This window comes from Dipteris shenzhenensis, chromosome 26, assembly GCF_047967505.1.
Source record: "Dipteris shenzhenensis isolate YYH24624 ecotype China chromosome 26, Dip_SZ_1.0, whole genome shotgun sequence".
Taxonomy (NCBI): Eukaryota; Viridiplantae; Streptophyta; class Polypodiopsida; order Gleicheniales; family Dipteridaceae; genus Dipteris; species Dipteris shenzhenensis.
This window is the reverse complement of record NC_141621.1, coordinates 27,652,860-27,663,547: the sequence shown is the minus strand read 5'-3', so window position 1 is coordinate 27,663,547 and position 10,688 is coordinate 27,652,860. Positions and strand designations below refer to the sequence as shown.

General features: G+C 40.7%; 1 protein-coding gene across 4 annotated transcripts in view; it reads left to right on the top strand.

Annotated features, from left to right (window-relative positions):
* Positions 1–762: 762 nt before the first annotated feature.
* The window catches only part of LOC147884907 (anoctamin-like protein), a 49,522-nt gene continuing 39,596 nt past the window's right edge, over positions 763–10,688 (top strand). Inside the window, exons 1-9 of one of the 4 annotated variants that reach the window (XM_087397346.1) lie at positions 1,280–1,309; positions 1,457–1,714; positions 2,010–2,258; positions 2,486–2,555; positions 2,646–2,764; positions 2,866–2,998; positions 3,086–3,186; positions 8,660–8,751; positions 8,924–9,028. In XM_087397346.1, coding sequence (XP_087253472.1) covers positions 2,031–2,258; positions 2,486–2,555; positions 2,646–2,764; positions 2,866–2,998; positions 3,086–3,186; positions 8,660–8,751; positions 8,924–9,028 — 848 coding nt within the window. In that variant the 5' untranslated portion in view covers positions 1,280–1,309; positions 1,457–1,714; positions 2,010–2,030. The other 3 variants (XM_087397344.1, XM_087397348.1, XM_087397345.1) reach the window with 3 other exon arrangements.

Sequence of the window (10,688 nt, the reverse complement as noted above, 5' to 3'; positions counted from 1 at the left end):
TCTTTTTCTATGGCTGCTAGCAAATACGGTTTGGGAGCACATTATCGTCCTTTATGGCATAGGATTTCAGCAATGCTTCAACCTCGCTCTCATCCGACAGAGGCTTCGAGCGAGATTTCCTACTGTTACTTTTGGCAGGTTTTTCTGGTTGTTTGGTTTTCATCCTTGGTTTTCATCCAGCGAGACAGGGTTTTGACTTATTTTTTGTATGGGTACGCTACTGGGCACTATGGACTTTATGGATGGACAGAATTCATAGAGTCTTTGGTGATCCACTATTTTCATCTTTTATTTTTTTCAAACGATCTCTGCAACAATCATTCTATGATTGTGTTCAGACTCGTTTGATTGATCAGGATGTGTATACAGCTTATACTGAGATATTTAGTTGAGTAGTAGTTACTCCATTTTAGAAGTAACTATGAATGTAATTATTTTACAGCAATAAAAGATTTCTTCTCACAAAAAAAAAGTGTGTGTGTACACAATGTACTTTTACAAGAAAGTGTATGTAAGAGCTTGAGCCAGGTGAGAGATGAGAGAGTATGTGCCAGGTCAGAGATGAGATGAGCTTGAGCTAGGTCAGAGATGAGATGAGCTTGAGCCAGGTGAGAGATGAGATGAGAGTATTAAAAGGGGGGTGGTGGAGACTGGATCCAAATGGCCAAAGGATAGAGCGTACACATGGCACGTCCTTTGGTGTCATTGCTAACATTTTCCACTTGTAATCACCTCAACGTGCTATTACCCTTCTTTTTGAGTCGCATTTCTTTCACAGCTTCTTCTTGTTTTTGAGTTCAACGCTTTCAAATCACATCAGCCTCCCTCCCTTTACTCCAAAGGTACTTTCCCTTTGGAGCAATTTGCTTTGCCATCTCCTCCTTTCGTGTCGCTTTGGATCATTTCATGGTCCCTCGTTTTCGCAAAAATCGGTTCGTCTGTCCTCGTGAATCTCTTTCACCATTTTAGTACTTGGGACGAGATCTCATCGTCTGCCTATTGTCAATCCTTAAGCGTCTTGCCACAGCGCAATAATCCAGGCATTCATTTCTCCAATCCGCAAGGTAGATTCAGCAGATGGTTTGTATGAGCTCTTAGAACATTCTGAGACTTTGCAAAAGCTTCAAAGCTCTCAACTCAAGAAAAAGAATAACAATTGTGCGAGGCAAAGCCTCAAAACTAAGACCAATTGTTTCCAATAGAGTAGTTTGAAAGGCCCTGAAGAGTTTGCAAACGCAAAAGCCTCAGAAAGAAAGCTCTTTTGCTTCAATGCTGGATCCTCGAACGCTTCAATGCTGGATTTTGAAAGGTTTCAAAGCCCTGAATCGTTACAAACTTCCTCCTTGAAGCAAATTGGTTCTTCTTTCTTAGGCGTCAATTGCTTTGCAGCCTGCTCAAAGATCGCAGTCTGAATCTCCTGTATTTGGATGCGTTTATCGTAAATTTGTGTTGGCAGTGTTGAACACCGCAATCAATGCATATCCAAGTGCAAGCGATTATACACATTTCGCTGTGTTGCATTGCCCCAACTTAATACAATCATCCAGATGAAGGTGGGCTTCATGGACAATTCCAGAATGTTGGCCGGACCAAAAGGTCTTCATGCGTATATGGAAATGATTTAGTCTCGTTTCTTGGAGATTAGATTCCGTTCGGGATATCAATGCTTCGTTGCTTGTGATGAGCATTTTAATATGTTCCCTCGAGTACAAAGGTAAAAAAAGTTTCATTTATCTCGAAGCTGCACTTTTATTAGAGCGGTGCATTAAGACTTGCACACGCCAGGGTTTGCTGTTCCTGCCATAAGACTACCATACTTCATTTATCATTGTCAGGACGTGTTGGCCGCTTGTATGAGGGAAAATTGAAAACTAGGCATGGCATTGATGTTGGATCCTGCCCTTTTCTGTTCCTTTTGAGAGAGGTTTCAAGTAGTGTGCTTGTTTGTGCTTGTTTATAGGATGCAGTTTATTCATTCTGATTTCTGTTCATGAAATTTATGCGTGCAGAACTGAGTCGTAAAAGTAGAAATGGCTGAAGTCCTTGAGAAAGATCCAAAAGGAGAATCTCCACATTCGCCTATTTTTGAGGTTGCTATTGTGTACGCCAAGCCGAATAATGAAGAGGAGAACAAGCTACCCTCCTTGTTTAAAGAAAAGAAAGAGGATGCAATGGAATGTTTTGTCAGAAAGTTGAGAGATGAAGGCCTTTTGTTGGAAGAAGTTGAAGGGTTGCTTTCTTCAGAACGGTTTGTTAAGGTGAAAAAATCAGTGATGTTCTTAAAAGCCCCTTGAAAGTATTTAGTTGTTTGCATTAAATATCCCAAAATTCATAACGTTGTTGGATTCCAAAAAATATTCTTTTAGTATGTGATTTCAAGGAAAAGGCCTGATACTTGGTCGTAGTAGAGTTTTTGCTTCTATGCATTTCAAGAAGAACAATTTGTGAGAATGCTTCTTCCTTCTGCTCGTAATTGCCCTTGCAGCTTGCCGCTCCAACTGAGGTGTTAGGTCGTGTGGCAGAGAAGCTTCAAATACAAAAACCAACCCACCTGGGTATGCACAAGATGCGCTTTACTTCCTAAGACTCTATAGTGGTTCTATTTATTTATTTATTTTTAATTGCCTGGTGTGACATGCTTTCAGGGCTAGATTTGGCATTTAATTGGGAGGAGAAAGATTCATTTGTGCGACAACCTGAGGACAACTCCTTGTTTAGTTGGACAGAACGTTACAAGTGTTTGCATAACTTGCTGTATGGAATGGTATGGCTTTTTCAATATAGGTCAAAATATGGCATCCTAGCATCTGATCTGTCAGTCTCTCCTCTCTACAAAATATGCTGATTGGAAGATGACATTTCTAGGTGAATTCCAGCAGAGAGGAGGTGGTTCTGAGGGTTCCTGGAGAAACAAGACAAATAATTTGGAGACCACGAGAAGCTCTTTTGACAAGATTGATGTCTGAAAAAATTGTGAAAGACGTTTTGATTCTTCATGGTACTTGAACTTCTGAGGGAACTTTGTTGTTGATACAATTGTCTTCAGATTACCATTCAATTTGATACATTGTTTGTTCTCCTGCAGAAGAGACTGCACGAAAGGATCTCTTAAAGAAATGGGCTTTAAAATGGGGAGATTTCACATCCCAGCCTATAGATTCTATTTATACATACTTTGGACCCAAGGTTCGATTTTTTTTTTTACTCAGCTCCTTTCTTCATTGATTAATGTGTGTAAGGATCTGCATTAACTCAAAAAACCATGACACTAAATTTCGACCTGAAAGGTACCAATACTTTCAGCCTAAATTGATGTGGTAATAAGTACATCCTCAAGTTCGAAATTATTTTTTGAGATTCCATATGGTTTTCCTCTTTCTAAATAAGGCTTGAATGCAGAATGCGTTGGAGATAATGGTGTATATCAATGTTGGTGCTTGTATTAGTGCCTTGAGTCGAATGTTATAATAGGTTATGTTATGAGGTGCGATTTGTTCTAGCTTCTTGTAATCAATACGAAGGACCTTTATAATGTGAATGCAATTGAATATTAAAGTGTTAAAGGGTCATCCTCAATCCATGTCTGGGAAGGTCTACGATGTTACCCAGGAAAATGCACTTGAAGAGAGACACTCGCAAAGCAGTGCATAAACTTCACTACCTAGCTGTGAGCGTCTCATCAGGACGCCCCTAGCCTATGTTTGTTTGTTCTCAATCTTCTTTAGCTTTTGCATTGGTACGATGGGAGGACTGGTGTCTCTATATGTCACTCAATAAGAAACATGTTTCTTATTCAGTATACTAAAGTGCTCTTGCCAACAACACTCATCTTCCATAATTTTTAGTTGTGTATGTCCAAAATCAAGCAGAGGGGTCCAATTGATGTAGCCTTGGGACATAAGAGCTGCAAATTTGGGAGAGGATATGTGGATCCTTATGTTGGGTTTTCATTTTAGCCCACTAAAACATGGCAATCCCTTTGCCATGTTTTGCCAAGTTGTTGCTCTTGCAATCAATAAAATTTTCCTGCTTCCACCACCTTCTAATTTTGAGTGGTATATTAGCATGGGTTTTTCATGCTCTGCATGATGTATCTATGCCTTGAGTTTCTTGTAGTTTCTTGTCTTGGTTTCTTTCATACTCAATAGAGGTCTATAGGGCCCCCCCCAGGGAGAGGGGGGTGTACATATGAAATAATATGGTCTTGGAATGTGATTGTATGGAACCTTGAGAGATTTTTTGATGAACTTGAATGCTACGATTCTCTCATTGCTACACTTTGGCAAAGTAGTGACGATCCAAGGCTTTAAGTGCACAAGAATGTAGTCGATACAAGCAAGGCAGTCTGCCAGAGAACTCAAGATGCAGGATAGTCTTTTTGCATTGGAAAACCACAGATGGGCAGCACCCCTCTAATCAAGGATGTTGATATGAAGCATTTACTTGCAGAGCATGTTGATATCTTGGCTAATGTGTCTCATCATATGCTTTGTGAGAGAGACATGGACCACACTGTGTATGAAGTGTAATCAAGAATGCCTTGAGTGACACTTCGTGAAGATCCCTTTCCTTTTTACCTCTATAAGTTGCAGGTTATTGTATCTTCCAACAAAGATTCCTAGATGAAATAATTGCTTGGGACAGATTTTGTATCTTGGAGCAGTTCCCCCTTTGCCTTGCTAGTGATATTTGTTAAAAAAGACAGATGGATGGTGCTGCATGTGGTAAGATTATAGAGATCTTAACAAGGTCACAATTAAAAACAAGTTTCCAATTTCATTGATCGATGACTTTTTGTGTGAGGGAGATGAAAACATCATGAACATCAAAGTAGAGTCAAAGAGTGATGAACTTACGACAACCTTCTACATAGAAAGGCGCTTGCATGAGTTCAAACTTCAAAGTGATGTGCATTTACTAATATAATGGTTATCTTTCAGAAATCCACTTACCATCTTACATGCACTTGAATTGGTGTCACTACTGCATGGGAGCAGGTTTAGAGCCAAGACTAACCACGGAAGATTAATATTTTTTTTACACAAGCAGGCTTGTCACATAAGCAAAAGAGGGGATAGACTCCTCTGCAAATGGCTATGTGAATCTGTGGAGATTACTTACAGGTTTTGTAGGACAGCATGGATAAACTTCACAATTATGGTTGCCTTCTACAAAGAGAGGATAGGAGAGCAGGTATAGGGTGCTTGAATTGCTTCGTATACAAGCTCACATTATGCCCACCAACACATTGTCATCCTGCTTCAACATGTATCCACTTGCATGGTACTATTTCTTTTTGTTTTTCAATAGTATGCTTATTAAGAAATGAAATGTTTTCCTACTGTTCAGTTACGGACAATGGGGACTAGGTCTAGCATATGAGGGTGGACCCCCTTGCTTGGAGTTATGGGCATTAGTGACCCACAAGAGTGATGGCCTCTCTTTGAGAGGGACATCTGGAACATGTATCCACTTGCTTGGTACTATTTCTTTTTGTTTTTCAATAGTATGCTTATTAAGAAATGAAATGTTTTCCTACTGTTCAGTTACAGACAATGGGAACTAGGTCTAGCATTTGAGGGTGGACCCCCTTGCTTGGGGTTATGGGCATTAGTGACCCACAAGAGTGATGGCTTCTCTTTGAGAGGGACATCTGGAAACCACACCCCACCTGAGTACCCAAACATGGGACCAATCAAATGCACATATTGCATACTGACCTAGGAACCATTCAAGAGAATGTTCCCTGAGCTTTGGGTGTGGGCCTGGCAGCATGCCAAGACTAATGGAGATACAAGATAACATGGTTGTAAGACACGTTAAGACACGCTTCAGACACGAGTGTTTAAAGTGTCTCAAAGATAAGACACGTAAGACACGTCATTGTGGTTATAATAATAAATATTTAATTAATATATGTATAAGTATATAAATGTACAACTTGCTAGCATAGCTAGCTGCTAGATTCTAGAAGTACAATAAGCTACACTTAAATAATGCAAGAAGAAACAATGCACTTGTACAATGTAGTTAAGAGTCAAGACTTGTCACTCAAGTCTTAAAAGTTAAAGTTAAGACTCACGGCTGAAGAGCTCGCAAGTTTTGAGTACTTAAAGGTTTAAACTAATAATTGAATCTTGTCACATGTGACATGAATGAAAACTGCATCTCGATACATATAATTGAAAGGAAGCTTTCGACTCTCAAGACTCAAATCTCTAAAGATTCATCCTAATCTGAATCTATGAGGTCACTGCCACGGCTAGATCCAAAGTCACCATCAATGAAAGCGTGGCTAAGTCAAACTCAATGTGTGTTGTTACTCCCAAAAAAAACATAAGAGTGTCTTAAGGTAAGACACGTGTCTTAAGGTAAGACACGTATCTTAAGTGTCTTAAGTGTCTTATCATAAGACACAAGTGTCTTAACAACCATGCAAGATAAGACGACAAACAAATGAGCTCATGGCTCAATTATGACCTTAGAGTACGTCAATAGATAGTCCAAGCTGTTAGGAATCCGTGGGTGTGATTAGAATTGAATTCTGACAACTTTGAAATTTTAGGGTTTTTGGGAGTGACACGTGGCAGCTGACATGGGGCAGACTGCCACATGGAATATGAGCTGGCAGGTCAGTCCACCTGTCCCACACATGTGGCAGCATGCATGGCAAGTGGCAGGGCATTCAAGCCAAGTGTTTGGCCCCAAATCTGGTAGATTTGGGACAGGTTGTGGGCTGTTCTCTTTGGGACTGCAGCCCACCAAAAATTTGGGACAAGTGTCACCTTCCACTCTAAGCTTGGGGGGGGGGGCTGAGCCTATAAAAGAAGGTCTCTCCCCTTCATTCCTTACATGAAAAATTCGTCACTTTTCTTCTCCCTCCTTTTGGTTGATGCAGCAGAACCTCTCTAGCTCCTTGGGTGCAGCCAGCTTCTCCCCAGGCCATTCTCTCACCTCAGCAGCACTTTCTCTCTCTACAGCAGCACACTCTCTCTCTACAGTTCCAGCCCCACCTCTCCAGAAATCTGCCCCCTCTCAGCTCTTGTGGAACAGCAGCATCATTCTCTCTCCTTCTCCTAGCCTGGAGCAGCCACAGCCCCTTTCTCTCTCCTGTTGCAGTCTTTCCCTCTCTACTGCAGAAGTTCTCTCTCTACTGTTCCAGTCCCTTCCCCTTGCAGAAATCTGCCTTTCTCTGCACCTCTGGAACAGCAGCAGCTCCTCTCTTACATCCCCTCCCTTGGGATCAGCATTGGCACTCTCTCTCTACAGCTATCACTCCATAAAGGCTTTCTCTCTCTAGTCTACAGGCTGTTTTTTCTAAGCTGTTTTCATTCCAGCCCCATTTCCACACTCTCCTCACCCAAGGTAGCTTCAGAGGCATCAAGGACTTCATCTACAAAAGGGTCAAGTCACGAAGGGAGTCTGTATTGTCAAGTTTATCTCATTTACAGCACTATTTCATGTTGTTTCTACTATCTTTTTCGAAACTAGTGCTTGCCTCTAATGTTGGATGTAAGTGGTGATTGTTGTAGGCTTCTTCCTTGTGGATTGGGCAAGCCAAGAGTTGAAACCTGAGCTTGGAGTCCTCCTTTTTGTTGTCTACCTTGCACATATGCTCTTGAGTCTTGTATCTAGGTCCTAGGCTTTCACTGAGTTCATCAATTTGGAAGGTGCATTGCATCTTGGTCTTGTATCTCCATTTTCAAGAATAAAGTGAGCCTGGATAAGGGGGGGGGGGGGGGGGGGGGGGTCTTGGCCCCTCAATCATATTGCAATTTCCAATGATGTGACTTTGTGTTTAAGCTGTATAAGTCTTAATTCCAGCTTAATTGCAATCTCTTAAGTTCAAGTATATGTGTTTGGCAACTCGCAATCATTTCATTCAAATGCCTCTGCAAAATCCGTTGTCTAAATTGATAGAAAGCACCGAGTAGTTTACACACATGTTTTTTAGCCCTTTAGGTTGCTTGGTAGGTAATTGACAACACATCCAGGGAAGCTTTTTGGTAACCAAGGTCCAAATTCATGCAACATTTTTGCAGTTTTGAGCACTAAACTCCCACCCATTACAATAAGCTCACCTAGTGGTGCACATCTAAAGGGAGTGGGCTTGCGGGAGTTTTTATTGGCCACTATGTAGTACATGGTTTCTTGCTCCATGTCTTTATCCCATTACTATTAGACCCGTCCATAGATTCATGTGAAACTTTTTCTAAAGTGGCAGTTGTAGAGATTGCTATGAAGAGCAAGGACTGCATGAAGCATCTCTCATCTCTGGACTTAAACCATGACTTGTGTATCTTTCACCCTCTATTTGTTTATCACATTCAGAGTTTGTCATGAACCACGATTCTTTAAAACATGTCCAAATATGCACTTTTTTCTGTTTTGTGGTAATGTCCTGTTTGCTCCTTATCTTAGGTTTAAATTTTGTTCCTTATTTTGTGAGATGTCAATTCTGTTTCTTTTTACACAGGCCAACATTGGAATTTCGATATTTTCTTGTTCATTTGTAGTGAGAACTAGTAGTCGGTCTGTCAGGCAAAAAGATCAGGAACTGAAGTTTTTTTAGCACAAGTTTTTGTGTATCAACATGCCATTGGATCTTTGTTTTTTCATATTTGAAGTTAATACTGATTATTTGCAATGTGGCTTTCAGGTAGCAATATATTTTGCTTTTTTGGGTATGTATACAAGATGGCTCGTATTTCCTGCTTTCCTCGGGATTTTTGTCTATTTCAAAAATTTAGGGTATTGTTCCTACCTTGTGTTTGCACTTGGAACTTTCGTTCTTTATAATTAAGGTGAACTGTTTTGGGAACGACTAACATTCTTTGTTGTCGTGAAATCGTATTTCGTTCTTTATAATTAAGGTGAACTGTTTTGGGAACGACTAACATTCTTTGTTGTCGTGAAATCGTAGCTCTTGGGAGTCAGTGGTGCCACCTTTGTTTTCCATGCTGGCTGTCTCTTGGGCAGTTCTTTTTCTACAGTTTTGGAGGAGAAAGAATGCTGCTCTCTTAGCAAGGTTAGAAAGACAGTCAATAGTTCGAAATATATATATTTTTGGGCATTACTCTGACAAAATATGAAGAGGGGAGAGGAGAAGAGTGGAGATGAGGAGAGAGGGCACAGCTAGAGAGCACACCACAAATGACTAACTGTACACTAGATTTAGTTGAAAAAATAGAATATATACAAACCCTTTTAGGGTTAGGGTTAGGGGATCTAACCCTTTCCTTTATAGCACTCTATAAGGTTAGTGCTATGCACATATGATCACGTGATGGTGCTATGCACACATGATCACATGATGTTGAGCGTGAACTCTCAACACCTTCCCTCAAGATCAACATCATGAAGTAGGCCTTTCCTCAAGATGATGATTCTAGGGAATCGAAGAAGGACTGAGCATTACATTCCATCACACCCCTTTAATGGGAATGTCCTTCCTCTGCATCAAACCATTCCTCTGCATCAAACCAAGAGCTAGTCGGTGTTTCTCGAATAGCTCTTTACCGAGTGGTTTGGTAAAGATGTCTGCAACATTTTCTTTGCTATCACAATGTTGCAGTGTGATGTCACCAAGTAACACTCTTTCTCTGATGAAGTGCTCTCTGACATCAATGTGCTTTGTCCTGGAGTGATATACTGGATTTTTGGCCAATGCTTGAGCCGATTGATTATCACAGTATATTGTTGTTGGCTTTGACTCATCAAAGTAATCTGTTTCTGACAATAGTCTTCTGAGCCATATAGCCTCACATGCACCTGTAGTGAGTGCTCTATATTCTGCTTCAGTCGAAGACAAAGAAACAGTTGGCTGTTTGTTTGTTGACAACCATGATATAGCACCTTGACCAAGGAAAAATGCATATCCCTGTGTCGATCTCCTGGTCTCATGATCTCCGGCATAGTCACTGTCACAGTATCCATGCAACCGTGGATGACTTCCTCTGTATTCTATCCCAAACTGTCTTGTACCTCTGATGTATCTCAAGACTCTTTTGGCTGCATTCCAGTGAGACTGCTTTGGATTTGCCATAAACTGTGCTAGTGAGCTTACTGCATAACAAATATCTGGCCGTGCGATTGTCAGATATATAAGAGATCCAATGAGCTGCCTGTAGTATCTGTCATTGACTGTAGGCTTTTCTGAATCTTTAGTAAGTTTCAAACTCTGTTCCATTGGAGTGGCTGCAATCTTGCAATCTGCCATATGAAACTTCTTCAGGAGACTGTCAACATACTTGAGCTGACTCATGAATGTGCTATCTGAATCTCTCCAGAACTCAATTCCAAGACAATAGTGCATAAGTCCAAGATCTTTCATGTCGAACTCTGCAGATAAGTCTTGTTTTAATTTTCGGATGAAGCTATCCATGCTTCCTGTCACAATCAGATCATCTACGTACAAAAGTGCAATAGTAATGTCTTCCCCTTGAACTCTGTAGTAGAGAGTATGATCTGCATTGGACTTCATGTATCCCAGATCAGCAAAATACTTATCAATTCTGCTGTACCAACTTCTGGGTGCTTGCTTTAAGCCATAGAGACTTTTCTTGAGATGGCAAACCTTGTTCTCTTTTTCTGGTTCAACATAACCTGCTGGTTGTTGCATGTAGACTTCCTCGTCTAGATAACCATTGAGAAATGCATTCTTGACATCGAGCTGATACACATTCCAT